At 43.3% G+C, this 27,599-nt stretch overlaps 2 protein-coding genes and 1 pseudogene across 3 annotated transcripts in view; 2 read left to right on the plus strand and 1 right to left on the minus strand.

Annotated features, from left to right (window-relative positions):
* Positions 1-27,599, minus strand: part of MCUB (mitochondrial calcium uniporter dominant negative subunit beta) — a 1,088,652-nt gene that overhangs the window by 889,160 nt on the left and 171,893 nt on the right. The window lies entirely within an intron of this gene.
* On the plus strand, positions 2,044-3,099 carry LOC126954952 (protein RCC2-like; annotated as a pseudogene).
* ETNPPL (ethanolamine-phosphate phospho-lyase) overlaps positions 23,751-27,599 on the plus strand; it is a 28,878-nt gene continuing 25,029 nt past the window's right edge. For both annotated transcript variants that reach the window (XR_007725762.1, XM_050791008.1), the window contains exons 1-3: positions 23,751-23,969; positions 26,506-26,624; positions 26,888-27,047. Coding sequence is in view for 1 of the 2 variants with exons in the window: in XM_050791008.1 (XP_050646965.1) it covers positions 23,914-23,969; positions 26,506-26,624; positions 26,888-27,047 (335 nt within the window). In the remaining variant the exon portion in view is untranslated. The remainder of the gene's footprint in view (positions 23,970-26,505; positions 26,625-26,887; positions 27,048-27,599) is intronic.

The raw sequence follows: 27,599 nt of genomic DNA on the forward strand, positions 1-27,599 counted from the left end.
GAGAAATGGGAACGTGGTGGGCAAGTAAAAGATATGGATGTTGGGATATATGCAGGAAACCAAAAAATAAACATATATTCAGAAAAGTGGCATTTTGGTCAAGCATGGTGGTTCACACCCGTAATCCCAGCACTTTGGGAAGTTGATGCAGATGGATCCCTTGAGGCCAGGAGTTTGAGAACAGCCTGGCCAACATGGCAAAACCCCATCTCTATTAAAAATACAAGAAAAAAAATTACCTGGGTGTGGTGGCACACGCCTGTAATCCTGGCTACTCGGGAGGCTGAGGCACGAGAATCGCTTGGACCTGGGAGGTGGAGGTTGCAGTGAGCCAAGATCATGCCACTGTACTCCAGCCTGGGTGACAGGGTGAGACTCTGTCTTAAAACAAACAAACAAACAAAAACCTGGCATTTTGATTATCTGAAAGGGTTCTTAGTTTCTGGGAGCCTCAAGTGTTCATTGGCTGGTATTAAATAGATGGCCTTATCCCTGTGTATTCACATTGTATTCTCTCTCTAAGGGTCAGTTTCTGTGACAAAATTTCCCCTTTTTGTAAGGACTCAATCATATTAGATTAGGGCCCATCCTAATGACCTCATCTTAACTTGATCACCGGCAAAGATCCTATTTTCCAAATCAAGTCATATGCACAAGTACCGGGGGTTAGAACTTCAACATCTTTTGAGGGGACACTTTAAACTCATTAAAGGAGGATACAATAGGCCAAGCCCAGTGGCTCACACCTGTAATCCCAGCACTTTGGGAGGCCAAGGTGGGCAGATCATGAGGTCAGGAGTTTGAGACCAGCCTGGCCAATATGGTGAAGCCCCGTCTCTAATAAAAAAACAAAAAAGAAAAAAGAAAAAACTAGTCAGGCATGGTGACGCACACCTGTAGTCCCAGCTACTCAGGAGGCTGAGGCAGGAGAATGGCTTGAACCAAGGAGGCGGAGGTTGCGGTGGAGATTGTATCACTGCATTCCACCTTGGGCAATCTCAAAAAAAAAAAAAAAAAAAGGAGGATACAATAGAAGAAAGAAACTGAATACAGGTATGACAGCTACTGCCCTGCTTTTCTATTCCCCAAAACCGTGGAACCCAGTAAACTGCTGTGAAACTTGGAGTAATTTTCTGGAAGTGGTGCTGATATTCTGGCATACAGTATGTTGTTTGTTTCTGCTGAATGCTTTTTAAAAAGAGAGGGCTTCATAGTAAAGAAATTTTTGTTCTGGTATTCTTTTGAGTTTGTTTATTAATAACAGGATTTTATGTAGTTAACAATAGGAATTTTATACTTCAGGCTGTACCAAAGTCTACAAGTCAAACAACAGGGACAACAAATAAGTCAACAGATAACTCCTAACTTTAAATAGTCATTTCCAGGCTAGGTGCGGTAGCTCATGCCTGTAATCCCAGCACTCTGGGAGGCCAAGGCGGGTGGAATACCTGAGGTCAGGAGTTTGAGACTAGCCTGGCCAACATGGCGAAACCCCGTCTCTAGTAAAAATACAAAAATTAGCCGGGCATGGTGGCAGGCACCTGTAATCCCAGCTACTCAGGAGGCTGAGACAGGAGAATTGCTTGAACCCAGGAGGCAGAGGTTGCAGTGAGCCGAGATCAAGCAACTGTACTCCAGCCTGGGTGACACAGCAAGACTTCATCTCAAAAAAAAAAAAGAGAAAAATAGTAATTTCCAAAGACACAGATTTCTTACATTTTATTTTATTTTTGACCCATAATTTTGCATACTTATGGGACGCAGTGTGATCTTTAAATACAGGTATGCATTGTGAAATGATCGAATCAGGGTAACTGGCTTACCTTCGCTTCAAACATTTATCATTTCTTTGTCATAAGAACATTCAAAACTTCTCATTATTTTGAAATATTCACTATTGTCAAATATAGTCAAAAATAGGACACCAGACCTTATTTCTTCAAACTAGCTGCAATCGTATACCCGTTCACTAACCTCTCCTCATTTCCCCATCCTCCCTATCTACTCGACCCCACCGTGACCCTCTGGTAACCACTATTCTACTATATTTCTAGGAGATCAGCTTTTAAAAATTCCTCCAAGAAGGGGCAGCTGGCACATGGCGACACCAAGAGAGTGAAAGGCCCCAGACTCTTTGAGGGTCTCAGCCACGAAGTGATCGTGTCTGCAGCATGTGGGCGGAACCACACCTTGGCCTTGACAGAAACCGGCTCTGTGTTTGCCTTTGGGGAGAACAAGATGGGGCAGCTGGTCCTTGGCAACCAGACAGACCCTGTCCACAGCCCCGCGCAGATAATGTACAATGGCCAGCCAATTACCAAAACAGCCTGTGGGGCTGGATTTAGTACGATAATAGACTGCAAAGGAAACCTCTGTTCCTTTTGGGTGCCCTGAATATGGTCAGCTGAGACACAACTCAGATGGGAAGTTCATTGCCTGGCCACAGCAGATAGAATACGACTGCAAACTGGTGCCCTGGCAAGTGGCCATCTTCATCGAGAAGACCAAAAATGAACAGATGCCGCCTGTACCAAACGTGGTTGTGCAAGACGTGGCCTGTGGCGCTAACAACACACTGGTTCTGGACTCCCAGAAGCAAGTCTTCTCCTGGGGCTCCGGTGGCTATGGCAGTTTGGGCCATGCAGAGCAGAAGGATGAGATGGTCCCCTGCCTGGTGAAGCTGTTTGACTTTTCTGGATGTGGGGCGTCCCAGATCTATGCTGGTTACACCTGCTCCTTTGCCATCAGTGAAGTGGGTGGTCTGTTTCTCTGGGGGGCCACCAACACCTCCCATGAATCTACCGTGTACCCAAAAGCAGTGCAGGACCTCTGTGGCTAGAGAACCCAGAGCCTGGCTTGTGGGAAGAGCAGCATCACTGTGGCCGCCAATGAGAGTACCATCAGCTGGGGCCTGTTGTCACCTTCGAGGAACAGGGCTACAGGGACCACAAGCCCAAGTCTTCCACTGCAGCCCAGGAGGTGAAGACTCTGGATAGCATTTTCTCAGAGCAGGTCGCCAAGCGCTACTCACACTTCTTGGTGATAGCAAGAGACAAACGCGAGACCGAGAAAGAGAAGATCAAGAAACTGCCAGAATAAAACTCCCCAACCCTCTGATACTCCCAGAGACTCCTCCAACTCCACACTTCTCGCAGCAGATGTCATTTCCATGAGCACTGGGAAGTGAAGTCAAACTAGGAATTTTAAAAAGCAAAAGTTGCTGGGTGCAGTGGCTCAGGCCTGTAATCCCAGCACTTTGGGAGGCTGAGGCAGGCAGATCACCTGAGGTCAGGAGTTCAAGACCAGCCTGGCCAATGTAATGAAACCCTGTCTCTACTAAAAACACAAAAAATTAGCCAGGCATGGTGCCTTGCACCTGTAATCCCACCTACTCGGGAGGCTGAGGCAAGAGAATCACTTGAACCCAGGAGGCAGAGGTTGCATTGATCTGAGATCGCACCACTGCACTCCAGCCTGGGTGACAAGAGCAAAACTCTATCTCAAAAAAAAGCAGAATTTGACCAAAGATGCATTTTTGTTTAGGCTCCCTGAGGTTCCGTTTTACAAGCCATCCAACATTAACTACCTTTTTTTCTGTATGCTTTCCAAAGTATGCTTTTTCCTCTTAATGTTGAATTAAAGTATTTGCTCATAGTTGACTTACTATTCCTACAAAAGAGGCAGAAACTTTGAGCCATCTAGGTTTTTTTTAAGTTTTTTCTTTCTTCCTCTCCTAAATACACTCCCCAAAACACCCCTTTCCAGTTATAATTAGCATCGTGATCCAAGCGGATGCTACATGGAAGAGGAATCGCCATTTACTCAGAAAAAATGCCCCTTACAGGAACTGGCAGCAGCCAGCTAGGCAAAGTTGGTCCCCGCCGGCTGGCCTCCATCCAAAATCACACTCGCGGGCTTCAGAAGCATCCGTGACACTCCTTTCCCGCTTTTTCTTGCACATCAGCAGAGGCCGGTGTCAGTTCTGATTGAGGCCAGTATCGGTTCTCTTTCTCCCCCTTGCTGCCTATAGCCCACAGCCTTCTGGCTGCGCCATTATAGAATCTGCCGTGTCCCTCCTGGTAGGGGTGTTGGGGGTCTCTGTTTAGCATTTATACCTACTTTGGCTGTAAAAGAAGTCCAAATGAAAATCAGGTGATGGTGGAACCATGGGACTTGGGGGTGGGGCAGAGGTGGGAACATTTGTATCAGTTGAGTTAGCTTCGTGGCTCCCTGTGGAGCCAGGGCTGAGCCTTGTCACACACACTCACCAGTTAGAGATTGATCAGCCAGCAGTCAAGTGCATTCTCTGGTCCTTGCAAGAAGGATCAGTCCTGTCCGTACCAGCCTTGTGCAAGACATGCTTTGGTCCCCTTTTCTCTCCCGCCTGGATCCTGCCTCTCACGGGCCATCCTGTTGCTGAGACTCAGGGTACCTTTCTGCTGACCCAGCTCCCTCTAGTCTTGGCTCTGGTACCAAATAGTCGGGATTACCGAAGAGTCCCCTTTGTCGCGTGTCAGCACGGATGCTGTGACTGCCAACCGCGTCCCCATCAAGTGCTCGTGCCCGAGCTTGCCGCCCTGTGCGCTGTGCTGGGTGACTAATGAGGTGCCTTTCATGGAACCCTCCTCTCACCTGGACCCAAGACAGGTGACAGCTCTGGCTGGGGCTTTTGGTTTCCAGAGGGTCTAGACTGGTTTGGGTGCTTTAAAATAGATATTTAGTTCAGTGGTGCTAATGGGGGAGATGGGAATAGAACTTAAGTGTGAAACTTGGGTGGATGGGGGTTAAATATTGGTCTCTTCAAGCTTTGTTTGTTTGTTTGTTTTTCTTTTGTTGTTGTTACCACTTATCACTGTCTCTATGTTAAAATGCCAAAAACGATCTAGTTGTTGCTTTTTTCCCAAGTTTCCACCCCAGTCGCTCCTTACCATGACTCCTGCTGGTGGAGGGTAGGTAGCAGTGTCTGTCCTGGCAGTCCAAAGGCCCTGTCGGAGGAGACTGGCCTGCATCTCTCTAAGACCTAGTCTGACACCATGCTTATCTCTTGTTCTGTGTTCAATCAGTAGTCCAGGGGAGCTCTTCCGCCACTTCAGAGCTTTGTTAAACTAACCTAATTTGTCCAAATCACCCCCAAACCACCATCTCTGACTCAAGTTTCCATGCAACTGCCCAATCTGTTTCTCTGGACAGGTCTCTTTCCTGGAACACAGGCCAAGCATGTGTTGCTCCTCGCATCCTTGAGGTCTCTCCTTTGAGTCGTGGTCACCGAGAGGGTTGAGGAAGCAGCACCCGAGGTCCCAGCCTTTGCAGGAGCCGCCTTGGGCAGAGCTGGGCTTAGATCTTCTGGTGGCCTCATGTAAACCCGACAGCCAGGCTCTTCTAGAACCCTTGCCAGGGACTGGAGCAGGAAACGGACCTTCGAAGTGAAGACTGCCATGTCTGACACCTCCTTTTGGCTTAGACTGAAAAATGAATTTCCTAATGGGTTAAATCCCTTAAAACAAGGAGTTGCGGGGAAGGACGTCATGCACTCCTAGAGAAAGGTACTCAGTTGCCCGGCTGGGAAGGTGCTTTGCACTGACCCCGTGGGCATCTGACTGGTCTTCCAGCTCAGGAAAAAGAATTTGAAAGAGGCTTAGAGTGAAGGGGAATCAAAGAGGAGGTTGTGATTTGGTCGAAGGTGCCTGGTTTAGCGCTGCAATTATTTCGTGTGTGTGTGTGTGTGCATATGTGTGTGTGTGTGTGTGTGTGTGTGTGTATAAATTTCTTGGAGTGAACATTTTAAACAATTTTTTTTTTAAGACATAGTCTCACTCTGTTGCCCAGGCTGTAGTACAGTGGTGCGATCTCCACTCACTGCAACCTCCACCTGCCTGGTTCAAGTGATTCTCCTGCTTCAGCCTCTTGAGTAGCTGAGATTACAGGCTCCTGCCACCATGCCTGGCTAACATTTGTATTTTTAGTAGAGACGGGGTTTCTCCATGTTGGCCAGGCTGGTCTTGGCTTCCCAAAGTGCTGGGATTACAGGCGTGAGCCACCATGCCCGCTTTCACCCATTTTTTAAAATTATATTATTGGTTTTCTTGGTATTGAACTGTCTGAGTTTCTTACATATTCTTAGACATTAACCACTGGTCAGATGCAGTTATTTATTGTTTCTTTTGCTGTGCAGCTTTTCAGTTTTGTATACTTCTATTTGTTTATTTTTGCTTTTATTGCCTATAAGTTTGAACTGTTATCCAAAAAAATCTTTGCCCAGAGCAGTGTTATAAAGCATTTCCCCAGGGTTTGCTTCTAGTAGTTTCATAGTTTCAGTACTTATATTTAAATCCTTTAATTTTTTTTTTTTTTTTTTTTTTTTTTTTTTTTGAGAGAGAGAGTCTCATCGCCCAGGCTGGAGTGCAATGGCATGAACACGGTTCACTGAAGCCTCGATCTCTAGGGCTCAAGCAATCCTCCCAACTCAGTCTCCCAAGTAGCTGGAACTACAGGCACGTGCCACCATGCCTGGCTAATTTTTTTTTAATTTTTCATAGAAAAGCGGTCTTGCTCTGTTACTCAGGCTGGTCTCAAACTCCTGGCCTCAAGCAATCTCCCCACCAAAGCCTGCCAAACTGCTGGGATTATAAGGGTGAGCCACCATGCCTGGCCTACATTTATATTTAATCCATTTTGACCTGATTTTTGCATATGCTGAGAAATGGGGGTCTCTTCAATAAACGGTGGTAGAAAAATTGGACATTCACATGCACCATTTATTGAAGAGACTGCCTTTATTGAAGACACTAACTTTATTGTCGAGACTACCACCATTTATTGAAAAGACTGCCTTTTCCCCAATGTGTGTTTGTGATGTCTTCATTGGAAATCAGTTGGCTATAACTGTGTGAATTTATTTCTTTGTCCTCTATTCTGTTCCATTGGTGATGTGTCTACTTTTATGCCAATACCATGCTGTTTTGGTTATTACTATAGCTTTGTAATATATTTTGAAGTCAGTTTTAAAAACAAAGATGGTTTTTTATTTCTGTATTTATTTATTTATTTTGAGACAGAGTCTCACTCTGTTGCCCAGGCTGGAGTGCAGTGGTGTGATCTTGGCTCACTAAAACCTCTGCCTCCCGGGTTCAAGCTGTTTTCCTTCCTCAGTCTCCTGAGTGGCTGGGACTACAGGCACGCACCACCATGCCCAGCTAATTTTTATATTTTTAGTAGAGATGGGGTTTCACCATGTAGGCCAGGCTGGTCTCGAACTCCCGACCTCAAGTGATCTGCCCGCCTCAGCCTCCCAAAGTGCTGGGATTACAGGCATGAGCCACTGTGCCCAGCATGCACAGTTTTTAAATTACAAAAATGCCAATGTGTAAACCCCGTTAGATTCCACAGCCCACTCATGTAGCTTTACTCCCTAGAGAGTAATATATAACAATGTATTTTCTTCTCCAAGATTTCTCACATGTTAATTTTTTAATGCCAAAGAAAAGATTACATAAAAAATAAAAACAATGCAAAAGAGCATGTAATTTTAGTATTTTTCACTATTTAATAATTCCATTAAATGTTAATTTTTTAATAAAGTTATATTATAACTTTGTTTCATGAAGTTATAATTTCATTGTAAATTAAAAACCCTTACATTGGTGGTGTTATGCAATGAACTAAAAAAGTTATCTCTCTGAATATTTAGAGTCTCATTAATAATTAACAAGAGCACTGGGTTTACTATTAGTGAGTAACTGGTTTACAAAAAGGATCAAGACATGTTTATGTAAAACCAAATAGTGTATTCAATGCATGGAGAAAATGGAGTGGACTTTACTCCTGCATCAATAAAGATGTCCAATCCCTCATTTAATTCAAGATTTTTAAATTACTTCTTCTTCTAATGGTGAAATTTAAAATGTTTGTAATTTGTCTATTTTTCTTTAACTTTATCCCTATCCTTTCTGCATTAACAGCAAATCCCACAGTGAGAAAAATTACAATTTGAGTTTTTGAAGGGTTTTCTACCTCATTCATATCTGACCTCCCATACACTATGCCTAATTGATAACATTTATTTCAATCTAGTGCGGAATTCTGAGGGATAAAGGTATATTTATGCACATATCACCGATAGAGGGCAGACCCTGAATGCCAAGGAAAGTTATGTATCCTTCAATGCCCTTGAGCCCAGTTTCCTTATAAGCTCACACATAATAAAGAATTGCAGCTGCAAGTCTTTCCACTTAAGTCAGTGACCCCCAAATCTAATGCACTTATTTGAAATATGTTTTCTCTACACATACATCTTATCTTTCAAATAATTTTCTGTTTTTAAGAAAATGTATCAAAAAGCAAGTAAATAAGCAAACAAATGTTTCTACAAGTCCCAGATCCAAATAATGCAAGAATTAGAATAAGACTTCACATATACAACTAGCAGATTTTTCCCGTAAATCCAAGGAAAGATGTGTATTAATAAAATCCAAAGGCCAGGCGTGGTGACTCACGCCTATAATCCCAGCACTTTGGGAGGCTGAGGCAGGCGGATCTCCTGAGGTCAGGAGTTCAAGACCATCCTGACCAACAGGGTGAAACCTCATCTCCACTAAAAACACAAAAATTAGCCAGGCATGGTGGCCCATGCCCGTAGTCCCAACTGCTTGGGAGGCTGAGGCAGCAGAATTGCTTGAACCTGGGGGAGAGAGGCTTCAGAAAGCCAAGATCCCGCCACTGCACTCCAGCCTGGGAGAGAGCACGAGACTCTACCTCAAAAACAAAACAAAACAACAACAACAAAAAAATCCTGAAATCTAGGTGCTAACTATGGAAAGATTTATATTTCAACTAAAATAATAAACTATAAACAAATATATTTGCCCCAGGAAGACTCATCTAATGAAAACTGGGTTTAATGAAAACAGTCTTTGCAGGAGCCGCCCTGGGCAGAGCTGGACTTAGATCTTCCAATGGCCTTATGTAAGGGACTTGCCTGAGTATTAATGAATTCTTGACTTTTAAAATTTAAACTTAGAAATTTAATTAAAATTTAAAATTAAATGAATTTTTTAGGTTCTTTAAAAAAATAGTAACATTGTATTTTATAAAGTCACCTTTATCAAATTGAGAGCAAGTTCTAACAAATACAATTAATGTAAAATTACTGGCCCAGGCACGGTGGCTCACATCTGTAATCCCAGCACTTTGGGAGGCCAAGTCGAGCAGATCACCTGAGGTTGTGAGTTCGAGACCAGCCTGACCAACATGGAGAAACCCTGTCTCTACTAAAAATACAAAATTAGCTGGGCGTGGTGGCACATGCCTGTAATCTCAGCTACTCGGGAGGCTGATGCAGGAGAATCACTTGAACCCACGAGGCAGAGGTTATAGTGAGCTGAGATTGCACCACCGCACTCCAGCCTGGGCAAGAGAGTGAGACTCTGTCTCAAAAAAAAAAAAAAAAAAAAAAAAAAAAAGAGAGAGAGAAAAGAAAACAAGGTTTTTGCCTTCAAGGTATGTGCAACCTATATGGCAATATAAAATCAATGCATTGGAATGTTCCAGTAGCATAAAATAAATTCTACACTAGTGTCACAAAGAAAGTGTTATGGGGAAAACTGAAAAGAAACATTAAATAGTTCTTGAACTAATGGTTCTGAAAGTGAAGAAAAAGTGCTTTTATATCATCTACATGATTTTTAAGCCCTGAATCAGGGTTTTCTTAGTGAGTAAGTACATTCCAACTAGGGTTTAACAAAGGTTCAGTTACAATTGAAAATGAATTTGTTTCTGCACAAATTCATTTTCAGTGGTAGATTTTAAATATAGATTAAATGGTAGATTTTACTATTTTTCAATGGTAGATCTTTAATATATAAAAATCTTTTGGCCAGTCATGGTGGTTCACGCCTGTAATCCCAGCACTTTGGGAGGCCAAGGTGGCTGGATAACCTGAGGCTGGGGGTTCGAGACTAGCCTGACCAACATGGAGAAACCCTGTCTCTACTAAAAAAAAAAAAAAAAAAAATTAGCCGGGCGTGGTGGCACATGCCTGTCACCCCAGCTACTCAGGAGGCTAAGGCAGGAGAATCGCTTGAACCTGGGAGGCGGAGGTTACAGTGAGCCGAGATCGTGCCATTGCACTCCTGCCTGAGCAACAAGAGTGAAACTCTGTCTCAAAAATACATACATACGTACGTACATACATACATACATACATACATACATAAATACCTTTTATATATTACCAATGGACAGGCAGAGCTGTGACCTGTCTGGGAGTGGACTGGAGTCCTAGGGCTGTCCCCTAAAACCAGTGGTGGCTTTGGGCCATGGTGACCCTCAAAATGAGAGGAATTCAAAAGGAGGGGTTCCCAGAAAACGATGTATCTAATAGTTCTGCTGGAACACATAGGACAATCAGTCGTTTTTATTCCATGACAGAATGTAGTTAAGACTATGGAAAATAGCTTGTGATTTCTCCTTCAGCCTCTGCTAATCACTGTGTTTACTGAGGTACAAAATAAGAAAGTAGTTCAAGGATCAAGAAAAAAGCACATTTGGAAATAAAGGAGAATGTATTTTCATTTATTTTTGAGCATGAAAGAATCTGTAGAGCCAGGTACAGTGGCTCATGCCTGTAATCCCAGCACTTTGGGAGACCAGGGCAGGAGGGTCACTTGAGCCCAGGAATATGAAACCTGCCTTGGCAACAAAGTGAGACCCCCATCTCTGCAAAAAAATTGTAAAACTTAGCCAGGTGTGGTGGCATGCACCTGTAGCCCCAGCTACTCAGGAGGCTGAGGGGGGAGGATCGCTTGAGCCCAGAGGTCGAGGCTGCAGTGAGCTATGATCATGTCACTACACTCCAGCCTGGGCAACAAAGTGAGACCTTGTCTCAAATAAAAATTTTAAAATGTACAAAGGATCTATAAATATAATGCCGATATGCCCCCTCTACTCTCTCCAAAGTTATCCAAAAAGCACATGGTTTGTGTAACTCCACATAAGAATCTCCCCAAAATTCTATCTTCCTTCTTCAAATTATATATCATGGCAAATAATTAGCAACATTTGACTAATATACATTTTATAATCTTCCTTCTATATAATATCTTGCCCAAATGCTGCCACCACTGTAAATGGAAAAGAATCATATGCCTAAGATCTTCAGCATTATGAGGACTCAAAGAACTAAAAACACGCTCTAGGTAAGCCTTGAGGTCACGCCTACTAATAAAATAAGTGCACTTACTACTGTTACCATTATTATCAACATATCACACAGTAACTTATCTTATGCACATTCCCCAACTTAAAAATCATTCCATGTAAAATGTCATGTGAATCTTACCCAATCTGTAAAAACAAGCTCAGGAAAGTGAATTGCCTTGCTGCCAATCCCCCATAGGAAGTGAGGAATAGGGACTAGAATCCAAGCTTCCTGGCTCCAGCTCCAGGCAGAAAGAGTTTCAGAGGTCTCAAGAAAGCTAAAGCTGTCAATAATGAGTTACTATTAGGAGGTTCAGAACCATTTTAATTCAAGATTACAGCAAAGTGCAGGGTGATGCACCTTCAGGGATAAGGAATAAAATCAACCACTAGCCCTACATGCGTCCTGGTAATTCAGCACTACTAGGTTTATTATCTTCCTGAAACTGGAGGTGGGAAACTGGTTTGGGTCAGAAATAATTCACTAAAATAGCCTAGCACATTAACAGTAAGAACCAACATATTTACCGCTCATCAGGATTATTAATTTATTTACCCTCCCTCCTTGCAGAGCCAGCTACCCTATTTTACCCAAGGAAACCAAAAAAAGAGAAAAACTAAGTGATTTGACCAAAGGTCACACAAGTAAGCTCTGAGTCAGGACTTGAACCCAAGCCCTCTAACCCTAAAGTCACCAAGTCACACCAAGCTATTCTATATCTCAGCAGAGCTCCTCACAATTAGAGCACTAGATAGTTCTGCTCCACCATGACAAAGGGCAGGCAGGAAAGCTTCTTTCTTTTCCAGAACTTCTTTCTAAAAAACTCTTTGCCAGGCACGGTGGCTCATGCCTGTAATCCCAGTACTTCGGGAGGCTGAAGCAGGTGGATCACCTGAGGCCAGGAGTTCAAAGTCAGCCTAGCCAACGTGGTGAGACCCCATCTGTACTAAAAATGCAGAAATTAGCTGGGCGAGGTGGTGCATTTCTCAGCAGGCTGAGGCAGGAGAATCACTTGAACCCGGTAGGCGGAGGTTCCAATGAGCCAAGATTGTGCCACTGCACTCCTGCCTGGGTGACAGAGTGAGGCTTGTCAAAAACAAAACAAAACAAAACACAACAAAAAAAAACCCTCTTTATTTATCCCAGTACTTTGGGAGGTCAAGGTGGGAGGACTGCTTGAGCCTGGGAGATTGAGACTAACCTGGGCAACATGGCAAAACCCTGTCTCTACAAAAATTACCTGGGTGTGGTGGCATGCGCCTGTAGTCGTAGCTACTTGAGAGGCTGAGTTAGAAGGATTGCTTGAGCCTGGGAGGTTGAGGCTACAGTGAGCCAAGACTACACCACTGCACTCCAGCCTGGGTGAAAGAGTGAGACTCTGACTCAAAAAAAAAAAATCCTCTTTATTTAGTATGACATTCAAAATCCTGGCATATGGGTGTATGCTTCAAATACCATGGAAAGTTGCTATCAACCCGAAGCAATAATAGGAAAACAGACTGAAGTGTGAGGAAAACTGAGTAGCTTGAAAAGGCAGAGTGTGCTGTCCACAGGGAGAGGATGCACACTGGCAGGTCGAAGATTCTGCATTAGAGGACAAATGACAAGCAGATTGTTGAAGTGCAAACAAAAACATGGAGTATATTTCTTAGAACTGACAGTACTTTTTTTTTTCCAAATAAAATATATGTATGTATCAACAACATTTTAAACTTATTTGGTCAGAAGTCTTTATCTTTAAAAAGTGCAGAGGTGTTTTTTAAGCTTCTATGAACCTTCATAACTGATATAAGTGATCAGTTGATTCTCTTTTAGTTAATTCCTCTGGGAAAAAGAGGTGTGGGGCGCATGGGAATTCACAGCTCTTACATTTCAATCAAATGAAAGTGCAAAATCATTAATAAATGTCTTGCCAAACCAGACATTTTACATACATAATAATAACAATAATAGCCGCCATTTACTAAGTACTTACTGTAATACCAGACATGATTGAAACTGCCTTTGCAAAGATTATGATAATAAAGTCCAGCATGGCTGACTCCATCTTGCTTCTAGCCCCACAAGCTGGCTGTCCTCACTCAGTCCTGGACATAAGGCAAGCTAACCATGGGAAGAATTTAGTTTCTAGTTTAACTTTGAAGCAAGGATGATAACAGTCCCTCCCTAAAACTAACCCCCTCCTTGCCCAGGAACTGAAACCACTTTTGTAAAACTAATGAAAGCTCCCAAGATTAGGATTACGGGAGGGGCCTGGGTTCTGCTAAAATGTAGGCGTAGCGTGCCTTGATATAATCCTTTACTGTGTTGGAGGTCACAAGATCTGAGACTTCCCCAACTGTTCCTATAGATAACATCATTACTGTACAATGTAAGATTGATATTTTGAGATGCTTTTTCAGACTCTTGCCTTCTGGCTACTGATCGACTCCACCCAAAGCCATGACTCAGGATTCAACCGGTCCTGTGGACCCCACCCAGAGGAGTACTCTGTGTTTTTCCACACCCCTATGATTGCATCCCCAACCAAACAACAGCACCCATTCCCTAATGTCTCCATGCCCACCAAACTATTCCTGAAAAACCCTAACCTCTGAGCCTTCATGGAAGTGGATTTGAATAATAAATCCCATCTTCCTGTTCAGCTGCCTTGCAATAATTAAATTATTTCTCCACTGCAATAACATGTCTCAGTGAATTGGGTTTATCTGTGCAATGGGCAAGAAGAACTTGTCTGGCAATTACACTAAAGTGCTTTACTGTATTATCTCATTTGACATTCCCAACAACACAGAAGGTAGATGCACTGATTTGCCCCATTTTCCTTTTTTTTTTTTTTTTTTTTTTTTTTTTTTTTGAGACACAGTCTCACTCTGTTGCCCAGACTGAACTGCGGTAATGTGCTCTCTGCTCATTGTAACCTCCGCCTCCCGGGTTCGAGCAGTTCTCCTGCCTCAGCCTCCCAAAGTGGCTGGGATTACAGGTGTAGGCCACCACACCGGCCAATTTTTGTATTTTTAGTAGACACGGGATTTCTCCGTGTCTCAAACTCCTGACCTCAAGTGATTGGCCCACTTTGGCCTCCCAAAGTGCTAGGATTACAGGCGTGAGCCACCGGGCCCAGCTGCCCCATTTTTTATAACAGAAAATTGAATAACTTATCCAAAGTCACATGGCTAGCAGATGGTAGAGCCAGGATTTGAATCAAACACTTTGGAGTCAAGACCTGAATTTTTAACCTGTATATGAGATGTCATTTAATTCAAGCCTCTTCACTATCCTGTGTCCTGTGAGATTTTTTTTTATGGCTGAAAAAAAAAGTGGTTCAAATGGGTTAAGCAATAGAGAGAGAGATCGGTTGCAAATTCAGGTTAGCCTGTCTCCAAAACTCCTCTTCCCTCTACCAGTTTCCCTAAAAAGAAAAGTGGTACCAAGGATGAATACAAGAGACAGGCCTGGGAAACTCCACCGATGGAACCCAAACGTCATCTTGCCCCCTCAAAATCCAGGAAATAGTGTCTATAAACCCCCTTCTGCATTTTGGGAGAAGTCCCACACAGGATCCTGAAGACCATGGCTCCCAGGCATGGCCAAGGTTACTGTTTTCTCTTCACCATCTCTGCCTTACTTTCCCATGCCTGCAAAACCCTAGTTTTCACTCTTGCTGGGGACACAGGCATGGAATTCAGCCCTGTTCTCACGATTTCCACAAAACAGTCACATGGTAAATACAGTGTGTGTGTATGATATGCTTGCCTAAGGCTTGGTGGCATGAAGGGTCTACATGACTATATCAAATCAAGCAAATCAGAATGGAATAATGGAAAGATTCCTTGACCTTTCCTTCTCTGCAGGCTCATCTCATCTCTCTCTTCTTCCCACTGGTCTCTCCTCCTCGAGCCCTCCATCTCCAGAGCAAGAATGCTCTTCCTCTTTTCCAGGGGGAGCAATTCAGTCACTCACTCTGCCCATTTAAGACCCTGCCCCCAGGCTTACAATTTCATATCCAGAAGCCTTAGGCATTTTGCTTTCCACAGTAACTCTCTTTCCCAAAGGAAGCATGATTCTGGTTTTTACAGTACTGATTTTCTCCTAGCTATAAATCATACCACATATCTTTATAATCAGGAAAACTGAAGGAGTGGTGTTTAAAGGTTCAAGACTACAAATATTAAATGCCATGAAAACCTCAGTATACTTAGCTTTTTTAAAAGTTTACATTGGGAGGCCAAGGCTGGCAGATCACAAGGTCAGGAGTTCGAGATCAGCCTGGCCACCATGGTGAAACCCTGTCTCTACTAAAAATACAAAAAAGAAAAACAAAAACAAAAACAAAAATTAGCCAGGTGTGGTGATGCATGCCTGTAATCCCAGCTACTTGGGAGGCTGAGGCAGGAGAATTGCTTGAACCTAGGAAGCGGCGGTTGCAGTGAGCCAAGATCATGCCATTGCACTCTTGCTTGGGTGACAGAGCAAGACTCTGTCTTGGTGGGGAAAAAAAAAAATGTTTATAAGGTCCAGGCATGGTGGCTCCCATCTGTAATCTCAGCAATTTGGGAGGCTGAGTCGGGTGAATTACTTGAGCACAGAAGTTAGAGATGAGCCTGGACAACATGGCAAAACCCTGTCTCTACAAAAAATACAAAAATTATTTAGCCTGGCATGGTGGCACACGCCTGTGGTCCCAGCTACTCAGGAGGCTGAAGTGTGAGGATCACCTTAGCCCAGGGAGGTCAAAGCTGCAGTGAGTTGTGATTATGCCACTGCACTCCAGCCTGGAAGACAGAGTGAGACCCTATCTCAAAAATAAATAAATAAGTAAAAATTTCAAACAAAAAGTTTATAATACTTAATTTATAATGTTAAATTAGATACCCACTTTACTTCCATTTTTAAAAGTTGAACACACATACTGTACAACTTGTGCTGCTTCTGGTCTGCTTCCATGTCCTTGCAGTCTCAGGGACAAGCCAGGAAGAAAGGGCTCTCACTGGGCAAGAACTTGGCAGCCGCATGGCTCCTAAGGCCTGCCAGTTCCCAGAGAAGCTGTTTCTTGGAAAGCTGCCTGGAGGCGTGGGCACCCCGTGTGCCATGTCTGTTATTGCAGTGTCACCCATTATTTCTGTACCAACTTACCTAGAGACTTATTGACATTTCTGGACTTCTTCCACATAAACTGGAACTATAATATGTCCGCTGAATGCTGCTGCATAGATGGCTTTTTAAAAAGATTGTTCCATTTTTCCATTTCACTATGATTTTCAAACATAGACTTTCTCCAGCTGTTTGGGTGAAGGAGAAAGGACAAGATGGAGGAAGGTGAACAAGAAGGCATAATCCATGTTGCTTCCGGGTTCTTCCTCACCAACTTTCCCACGCACGGGAAAATGCAGCCCACCCCGGGAAGATGCAGATCAACCGAGCATGCGCCAGGTGATGTCAATCCAAAGAGATCAAAACTTACCCGGCCACGCCTACAGAGACGCCCCTATCACGCCCTTATCCCGCCCACTGACCTCCCCCTTCCAGTACCAATGCATAAAAGTCTGCTGCCGGCAGGAGCCGGCGTGACTTCTTCGGCCCCCGCATTTGTGGACCGGAGAACATCACCCGAGAGCGCCGGCGTGACTTCCCTGGCCCCCCACACCTGAGGACCAGAGAACCTCACCCGAGAGTATGTGCATATTTGCAATAAAAGACTGCCACTTTCTTATGTACTTTGGCCTCATGTTTAATTATTTAGCTCTCCTAAATTAAATTAAATTAAATTAAATTAAATTAAACAAAACACCAGGAAAATCAGCTGATGCTGTCATTCTCCTATGCGCAAGGAGCTTTGTCTTAACTCTATGTTAGCAGAGACTATCTTGGTACTGCAAAGAAGAGAATAAACACAAAATTTTGAAGACAAGAATTTTGAGAAGAGGGTAAATAACAATGGCACATCAGGTGGCCCTCAAAGCAGTCAGTCAGAATGGAAGGGGCATGGATTTTAGAGTAAAACAGAAACAGACGGGAAACTTGTCCTGGTTCTACCCCAAAGCAGCTCTGTGGCCTTGGGCAAATCATAGAACCTTTTGAGTCTCAGTTTTCTTCTGTGAAAATGGAGATAATATCTACCCTGCTGATATGAAGATAGGAGAGATGTAAATCCAAGTAGCCAGCATATACCAACCACATGGTGGGAAGAGGCAAGAATTTGTAGCTGTGATTGTTATCCACTAATTACTAAAATCGACATCTATTTTTTAAGTATTTATTGAGAATCTATTGTGTACCAGACCCTGGACTAGATGCTAGGGTAAGTGGAATAAGGTCAGAAACAGTCCCTAGCTTATAGAACTTTGATTCTAGGGAGAAAAAAATAGGCCTTAAGGATATAATGATGGCTGCTCTGCCCATGGAGCAGCCATTATTTTATTCCTTTACTTTCCTAATAAACTTGTTTTTATATATATATATATATATATATATATAATGACACATCTAATTTTTTAAGTAATTAATTCAAACAGTTTACTTCAAACACAATGCCATTCTGAGCTTTTTCTGAGAGGTGGCAGCAGAGTAGACATGACTGAAGAGCACATGCTCATTTTTCATTGCTAGGTGTTTTGCCATCATTCTCCTGAATGGTACAGAAGTCAAGCTGTCTTTTCTCCTCCAGATTCTTCATCTTCACACTTTTTTTGAGGAATGTTGAACATACTGGTACAAAACAGCCTTGCTACTTCTTCCTCAATCTCTATCAAGTGTTGACTTTGGAAAACAATCCAAGGCACGTATGTAAAGAAAGTAAAAGGACTCAAAGTGTTTCCAGTCTTTCTGTGTATCTGACATTTTCTCCTTTCCACAGCACATGTGATGCTTATCAAACATGCCCAAGCCCAGCACAACAATACAGCACTTCTGTGCCAAGTATTTCTGTGCTGCTTCTAACTTACTTAAAATGAATTTCATCTTTCTCTCTCTACTAGGCCCATTGACTGGTTTATTATAAAGGATATCACAAAGGAGGCCAGGCGTGGTGGCTCACAACTGTAATCCCAGAACTTTGGGAGGCCGAGATGGTGGATCATTTGAGGTCAGGAGTTCAAGACCAGCCTGGCCAACATGGTGAAACCTTGTCTCTACTAACAATACAAAAAATACAGGCACACGACTGTAATCTCAACTACTCGAGAGGCTGAGGCACAAGCATCGCTTGAACCTGGGAAGTAGGGGTTGCAGTGAGCTGAGATCACACCACTGTGCTCAAGCCTAGGTGACAGAGTGAGACCCTGTCTCAGAAAAAAAAAAAAAAAAGGATATTACAAAGGATACAGATGTAGAGATGCATAAGAAGAGGTATGAGGGAAGGGATGTGGAGCTTCCATGCACTACCTGGGGCACCATCCTCCAGGAACCTCCACGTGTTCAGCTGCTGGGAAGCTCCCGCATGGTGGCGGGCATCTGTAATCCCAGCTACTTGGGAGGCTGAGGCAGGAGAGTCACCTGAACCCAGGAGGCGGTGGTTGCAGTGACCCGAGACTGTGCCATTGCACTACTGCCTGGGCAACAAGAGCAAAACTCCATCAAAAAAAAAAGAAGGAAAGAAAAAGAAAAACGAATTGGGGGCTTATAAACCATCTTAAGAAAAGAAGGGAGAGGAAGAGAGGAAGAGCACTTACGAAAAAAACAAATGGATGGTCTGGGTGCCGTGGCTCATGCCTATAATCTCAGCACTTTGGGAGGCCAAGGCAGGCAGATCATCTGAGCTTAGGAATTCAAGACCAGCCTGGCCAACATGGTGAAACCCCCATCTCTCCTAAAAATACAAAAAATCAGCCAGTCATGGTGGCAGGTGCCTGTAACGCCAGCTACTTGGGAGGCTGAGGCAGAAGAATCGCTTGAACCCAGGAGGCAGGGGTTGCAGTGAGCTGAGATCACGCCATTGCACTCCAGCCTGGGTAACAAGAGTGAAACTCCATCTCAAAACAAAACAAAAAACAAAAACAAAAAAAGAAAAAACAAATGACATTTAGGAAGAATAAATGGGTCCTTAGGAAAATACTTGGGAGATAAGATAGTTTTGTGGCAATGTCTGCTTAGGTGATCTCTTATCCTGAAGCTGGCTTCTTGGGCTCTGGTGACAAGAGTCAATCTTCCCTCTTTGTGAAACTCCTAGGGAGGGAACTTAAGATGATTGAGTTCCTTCGGGAGACTCTGCTTTTAGGTAGATAAGGGAGTTGAGAAAACAAGCCTCTCTGTCATCTGTTGATTCTCAAATACCTTCAGCTCAAATTAACTTTTATTCCACAGTGGCATATTCTGCTCCACTTCACCACTGGAGATAAACTCATGAGAAATAAACTGAAGCCATATTCTAGATCCCTGTCTCCATCTGGAGCACCATGAAGTACAAGTACCAGTCATCAGCTTCTTGAGTTTTGTATGTGGCTCCTAGGTTGGCTAGAGGTTTCAGTGAGAACTAAGATGAGACTGGGGTATTTAAAATATAACCTTACTCCCCCTCTCCAGAAGTCTCCCCTCACCACACACAAACACAAGTCTGGAAGACTCCTCTGGACTTAGTTTGGAAGGGAATTTCAGGATGAAGGGAGTAGAGAAAAAGGTTTATGCAATTTTAAAATTTAATTAATTTATTTAGAGAAAATAAAGATGGAATCTCACTATGTTGCCTAGGCTGGTCTCGAACTCCCGGGCTCAACTGATCTTCCCACCTCAGCCTCCCAAAATGCTGGGATTAGAGGTGTGAGCCATTGTACCCAGCCAGTTTACACAATCTTGATGTGCCATTGATACACAGTAGAGGCACACATTCACACATATTGCTTTGTTTTGTTTGAGACACAGTCTCACTCTATCACCCAGGCTGGAGTTGAGTAGTGCAGTCTCAGCTCACTGCCTCCACCTCTTGGGTTCAAGTGATTCTCCTGCCTCAGCCTCCCAAGTAGCTGCTACAGGTTCATGCCACCTCACCAGGCTAATTTTTGTATTTTTAGTGGAGACGGGGTTTCACCCTGTTGGCCAGGCTGGTCTCAAAATCCACCCACCTTGGCCTCCCAAGGTGCTGGGATTATAGGTGTGAGCCACTGCACCCAGCCCACACATATTGTTGTTCAAATGGCTTCTTTGAAGTGGTTTTGAACTCCCAGAGATAGACACCTGTTTTAACCTGTCAGCCTCCTTCTAATCTGAACTAGGAGCTGTGTGCCCAGTTATATGCACATGTTGACAGCAATGTAGAGTTCTCAGGTGAAGTTCAGACATGTGAACTATATTGCTCATGCAAAGTTCTGTTTGGGATCAAAGATGCCCTCTTTGGATGTCGTGTGTCAGGTCAGAAAAGCACCACACCCAGCATTTGTCCTAGACGATGTATGATTTTCAGAAAATGCAAATCCCTGTGAAGGGTAGGGTAGATTAGGGCATGACAGGGTAACGGGAAAGAGTGAAAACTTTCAAATGCCCATGTTCCATCTTGAGTAATGTCTAATAAGCTGAATAATCTCTGTTATTGGGAACGTATAGTTCACCCACCCATTTTTGCAGGGTTTTTACCAACAAGAAAATTAAAACTTGCCATTCAGACTCTTCTCATTGGACTATTGAATGGAATTCTTATTTTTCCAAGCTTGTGTGGGCTGTACCTCCTCATTTCAGTCATGCACAAATATGGTTTGTTTGACCAAGCCTTGGTTGTTGAGAAATCTATGACCTTCGGATCAGGACTCACTTAATAGAGTGAGCCAATCAATAAGGTCAGAACCAAAACTGAGAGAACATCAACTTCTTTTTTCCTTTTGTTTTTTGTTTTTTTGTTTTTTTTTGACAGAATCTTGCTCTGTCACCTAAGCTGGAGCTGGAGTGGCACTGCAGTGCCTACACCTCCCAAGTTCAAGTGATTCTCTTGCCTCAGCCTCCCGAGTGGCTGGGACTACAGGCACATGCCACCACAGCTGGCTAATTTTTTGCATTTTTAGTGGAGATGGGGTTTCACCATGTTGGCCAGGCTAGTCTTGAACTCCTGACCTCAATAGATCTGCCCACTTCTGCCTCCCAAAGTGCTGGGATTGCAGGTGTGAGCCACCATGCCTGGCCCAAGTGTCAACTTCTGGAGAGAAAATGCACTACAGTATACATTCCTACCATATAATTATACATTTGAGAAGTACATGAGAAAATATACCCCCAAATACCTTGGGATTTGTTTTTTGATAAAGCTTTGTATAGTGTGGTTGTCTGTCGACTTTTATCCGTCCTTATTTTGATCCATTATGTGTCAGTTCTTTATTTAAAGACTGTCCTTGGTACTTAGTCAATATTATATATTCTATTGTGAAAAAAGTTAAATAATGGGGAAATTATCTTTTATGTAGCAGTGGCTTGCTTTCCCTTAAAAGGTAATGAATTTAAAAAGCCTTCTCCTAAATAAATGCTTAAAACATAAGTTAGCACTCTTCGGAAAGAGTGAAGAGAAAAGAAGAGGGCTCAGGACTCTACTTTTATAAAGACAAAATCATGATCTCATTCAAGCCCTACTTGTAATGCTTTGAGTTGGAGGGTTTCTTCTTTTTATGAGACAGGGTCTCACTGTGTCACCCAGGCTAGAGTGCAGTGACACAATCTTAGCTCACTGCAGAGTCTTTCTCCTAGGCTCAAGGGATCCTCCCACCTCAGCCTGCCAAGTAACTGGGATTACAGGTACATGCCACCATCTCTGGCTCATTTTTACATTTTTTGTACAGACAGAATTTCACCAGGTTGCCCAGGCTGGTCTCAAACTCCTGAGCTCAAGTGATCCACCTGCCTCGGCCTCCCAAAGTGTTGGGATTACAGCTGTGTACCTCCCCACTAGCCAGAGAGCTCAGTTTTCAATACAAAGAAATTTGGCCTCAGAAAGGTTAAGAAGCCCAGCTGGTTTATGGAAGAACCAGATCTAGAACCCAAGACTCTTAATCCAGGGTTTCTTAAGGCACTGGGAATATTAACAACAAGAATCCATAAGGTTTTGTGAAGGAAGCATGACTACGACTTCACCAGGTCAGGGTGGTTTGAGAGTAGATATATAGTTGGCAATATCTTTCAGGCACAGAACTAGACCAAGATTACATAATTGGGATTTCTTGCGAGTCTCCAAAGTGCTTCCAGCTTTTCATTTATAAAACATGGAACTCTTTTTTTTTTTTTTTTTTTTTTTTTTTTTTTTTTTGAGATGGAGTCTCACTCTGTAGCCCAGGCTGGAGTGCAGTGGCATGATCTCAACCCACTGCAACCTCTGCCTCCCGGGTTCAAGCGATTCTCCCCACCTCAGCCTCCCAAGTAACTGGGATTAAAGGTGCCCGCCACCATGCTGGCTAATTTTTGTATTTTTTTAGTAGAGACGAGATTTTGCTATGTTGGCCAGGCTGGTCTGGAACTCCAGACCTCAGGTGATCTGCCCAGTTTGGGATTAATCCCAAAGCGTTGGGATTACAGGCGTGAGTCACCACGCCTGGCTTAAAACCTAGAATTAACACAGTGTTTCTCACAGGACTCCCTTTCTCTTTCTACCTTAGGCAATCCAATTCTACTCCTCCTGCAGTGCATGAATATATATTAACAACTTTTTTCAAGAGACAGATCAGTTGCAAATATTTATCAAATGTGTTGATAGATACAAATTAGGCTTTCCCTACTGCCCTTTCAAAAGAGAGAGAATAAAATGACCTATCCTTAACCCAATGACGAAGTGTTTGTGTGAACTTGAATAAACCTTCACCTTTTCTGTGCCTCATCGTTCTTATCTACAGAGCAGAGAAGTTAAACCAGATGACTTCTAGTTAAAATAATGTATGATTTAATGATACAGTTAATTAAGATTCTACCTGTGCACATGTTTAGCTTCAGATATGATCAGTGTGAGAAGACCATCTTGAGGGAAGTCAAGAAATCTAAGAATGAGTCCCGTTTTCAGCATCCAGCGGATGTGTAATCATTAGAACAAGGAATAACCTCACTTTCCCCATGTATTAACACTCGTGGTCATCTCTCAGGGTTATTTTGAAGACTGAACAAGATAAGTCATGTGAATGTGTTTTGTAAGTTGTATAGTTAGAAGAATTAGAAGTGTAATTATTTTTAAAGGAGATATTTGAAACACTGCCTACATCATTAGCGCCAATGGAGATAACAGGCTGAGTCCGGGTTATTTCTCGTTAGGACGCGTCCTTGTGCTGAGTAAATGGTAGGTTACCTTATCCCACTGCGCAGTGAGTCTTGATCCGGGAAACGCCTAACTCCTCAATTTTTACCAGAAAATAAAAGACTACACTAAAAAGAAACAGAAAGAACGTGGGAAGGAGGGAATTCGCAGGCAGAGGAGGAGGAAAAGCAAAGGAGGCAAAGTTAGGAGAATGAAAGGAGAATTCAGAGGAATGATAGGGGCGGGCAGGGCCGAGCCGCCTGGGCAGGACAGGGTGGTGGCGAATGAGCTGCTAGCCCGGCGACCTGCCCGCCGCCCCGGCGAGGGAGGAGGAGGGACTTGGCGGAGGTCAACGCCAGAGCCAGACTTAAAAGGGAGATAATCCTAGCTAGTTGATGACACCAGTGACTTCCGACGCCCCGGGCAAGAGAACGCCACGAGGGATAACGGGAGGAAGGCCAGGGCCGCCAAGGCAGTCCCAGGCTCGCGAAGGAGGTGCGCAGACCGGACAGACGCCCTGCACCCCGCCACCATGTGCGAGCTGTACAGCAAGCGGGACACTCTGGCGCTGAGGAAGAAGCACATCGGGTAAGGGCACCCTGGCCCGGAAGAAAGTGCAGAGAGGGGGCAATAACGAGTGCAGAGGGTGGAGAGATGAAGCCGGGTAGGGAACCAGCGATGCCACCGCCGCCCTCCGTGCCCGCCGCGCCTGTGCACACGCCGTGCGCGCCTCCACCTGCAGGGGCCGCGCGGGCTCCCAGAAACGCTCCTGGAGCCCGGAACACTGGGCTCCCTGCCCGCTCGAAAGTCCCCGGCTCGCTCTGCAGCCTGCGGACTAGCGGGGGCTGCCGGCCGGCTAGAGGGGTTGGTGGATGACAGCCAATAGCCCTAGCAGACACCATTCCAGGGATGGGAGGTGGGTGGGAGAAAGATAGCGCTCCGCCACCCCCATCCAACTCGAAAGTTTTTGGAAACTGTGAACTCAGAAATATGTTTTCATGATGGCTCTGCAAACAAACTAATTCTGACAATTTTTACTTAAAGTGAGTTTTTTCTTCTTGCATGCTTGGTTAAGCGGTGAAGTGTTAACCTAGCCAATGGAAAACTTGAAACCACCTTCTGTTAGAAAAGCAGAGATTTTATTTGGATCCCTCTTACCCAACTTGGTCTCCCAAGCTGTGTTCTCCCCAGTCTGATTGTCTTGCCCCTGTCACAGACGACTTGGTAATCTGATGGTGAGCATATAAGACCGACGGGGCTCTGGCCCTCGTTGGGTGTCATATTCCCTGTGTGACCTCTGTCAAATTACTTTAATTGTCTCTTCTATGAAAGTAAGAATAACATTCTACTTCACAGGAGCAAGCAGATGAGATTAATATGTTAGTGTTTTGTGGGTGGTTTTTAAAAAGATACGTGTAAATATAAATGATGATTCATGATCCCGAACACTGTAAAGTCAACCGTCTGCAATATTCACTTGAAATGAAAGACTGCAGCGGGGCCAGTGGGCATGAGAGAGCGCTTGAGGTTACAAGGAGGAAAACAATCCGCATCCTCTTCGGAGGAATGCTGGACAGTTTCTCAGACTGAAGCTCCTCACCCAACTGGAGGGGTTTCTAGATGGTGGTTTGGAAGACTAGTCCCGTCTCTCAGCCGCCAAGTGGGGTCAAAATAGTCCAGTTCTTCCCCCATTAATCAATCACTACCCTACTTTTTCTAATCACTCACTCTGTTAGTTTTCAATCTTACATAGTTAGATTCCAGTGAATGCCTAATAGTTTCTGACATGAGCAGAACAAATTTTCTAAAAAGCACGAGTGTAGCCATGGGCTGACTGGAAGAAGGAGAATTTTACCTCAAGTCTGACGGACAAGGTGGAAAATGTGTTAAAAAGGCAATGTGAAGTCTGTAGCTTTCAGCCCACAACCTTAACAAAGATTTTTTTTTTGGATTTTAACTTTTAGGTGTAAACAGCTGAGTTTGAACCAATAAGAAATTCTTATAAAATATTATTTTCATTTCAGCTGATGATGCTGAAAAAGCAACAATATATAACACACCCTTATGCAATTTTAAAATTTGAGGTTACCTACTGCTCATAATAATCAAAATTCCTTCTAAACAGTTACATATCAATTTAGTATATTTCTACTACTAAAACTGCCTCCAATGCGTGTGAGGGCTTTTTTGTGTGTATGCAAAATCACCAAAATAAATAAATATATTTAACTTTAGTTCTTAAATATTCATAAAGCCAAGATTAGAAGGCTTTATGAAATTTCTGTGTGATAAAATGTATACTCCAGACATTCATCCAAATAAAAGTATGGATGACTTTATTATGCTCAAAAAACATATTAAGTGGTTAGAAGCATAATTGAATTTCATTAGTTAATAATGGAAAATCCATTTGATACAGGACAAGTACCACTCAAAATACATGAAAATGAAAATGATCTATAAAACTTCGTAGTATTTAACTCTAGGTTATTTGTATTTAGTTTTCAGTGCTAGTCATGTCTTTATACATTAGATTGAAGGGGAAATAGAGATGTCTACCTTGGGCGATGGCACAACACAGCCTACTTGCAAATTCTGATTTTCTCATTTACTGTCTGTGGAACCTTAAGCCAGTTTCTTAATTTCTCTGTGCCTTGGTCTCCTCACCTGTGAGAGTGAGAATGATAATAACCTCTATTGCATAGGATTGTTGACAGAATTAAATAATATTTACAAAATATGTAACAGTTTCTGACACATTAAGCCCCCCCAAAAAACTTGTCTTTTTTTTTTTCTGATAGAACAAAATTTCTCAAAGGAAAAGTAGTTATTGGTTTGTGTGATTAGAACCATCAGAGAGCGGATTCATGTGCCTCTAATAAACTGTCAAATCATGGCACATTTAACATAACAAGCATAAGGAATGTGAACAATGTCATGAATGGGGGATTAACATAAAAGTTTCCAGGTTTACATGAGATGAAAAGAAATGTATGTCATCCAGGTTGTGCTTTCCCTTTCCTTTATGTAATTGTACTTTTCCACAGATGGTGACCTTCATTGAGAAGGAAAAATACTGAGAGTAGTCCTACCAGACCAAAGTGTTTCCTTTGATTATTTCTAGGCCCTCATGCAAAGTTTTCTTTGCATCGGATCCCATCAAAATAGTGAGAGCCCGGAGGCAGTACATGTTTGATGAGAACGGTGAACAGTACTTGGACTGCATCAACAATGTTGCCCATGGTAAATGTCCTGTCCTTGCAGTGCTTTGAAGGAAATGTTCATGGAGTAAAACTGACTTGGAACACTTAATATTTGTCTAGGGAATTGCAGTGGCTGCAGTTCCTGTGCTGAGTGGGCCAGTAGTCCTAGCGGGGAAAATCTCAGTAAAATATGGAAGAGAAAGGAACTCAACTTTTGTTTGTTTGTTTGCTTCATCATTCCTCTTATTCCCAGGCACTTAGAATTCTAACTTACTTGTTGGGCTTTTGTTTCATAAACTTTAGTGGGACACTGTCACCCAGAAGTGGTCAAAGCTGCCTTGAAACAGATGGAACTGCTAAATACAAATTCTCGATTCCTCCACGACAACATTGTTGAGTATGCCAAGCGCCTTTCAGCCACTTTGCCGGAGAAACTCTCTGTTTGTTATTTTACAAATTCAGGGTATGTTTCATGGTTTCCCACCCCTCCCCATTCCCACTAAACTTTGTCTACTCTTTCACACAAATCTTTCCTTTTGATTCATGGTGGAGCTTGTCTAAAAAGGTCTGCTGAGTTTCTTGCCATTCACTAAGTGATCACACATTAGGGACCTGGCCTTTCTGGTTCTCCCACTTTATTCCAAGACTCTGAATCAAACTGGTCAAATGATGCTCACCTCCTCAGGCAGTGCAATAAGTAGCTAAAGGATCAATAGGCCAAGATATTCTTTCAATGAGTGTATGAGGAACTTTAGCCAAGAAATAACTCTACTAAACAAGCTATAACTTTTTAAAGATTTTTGATTGTTGAAAATTGAGCATATTTCCCCAACACAAACACAAGAAAAGAAAGAAGGCCTGCCTGTAAAAAGTGGCTTGCACCTGTAACCCCCACAGTTTGGGAGGCTGAGGAGGGCAGACCACGTTGCCAGGAGATTGAGACCATCCTAGTTAACACAGTGAAACCCTGTCTCTACTAAAAGTACAAAAAATTAGCCAGGCGTGGTGGTGGGTG

The sequence above is a fragment of the Macaca thibetana genome, chromosome 5 (assembly GCF_024542745.1).
Source record: "Macaca thibetana thibetana isolate TM-01 chromosome 5, ASM2454274v1, whole genome shotgun sequence".
NCBI classification, from domain to species: domain Eukaryota; kingdom Metazoa; phylum Chordata; class Mammalia; order Primates; family Cercopithecidae; genus Macaca; species Macaca thibetana.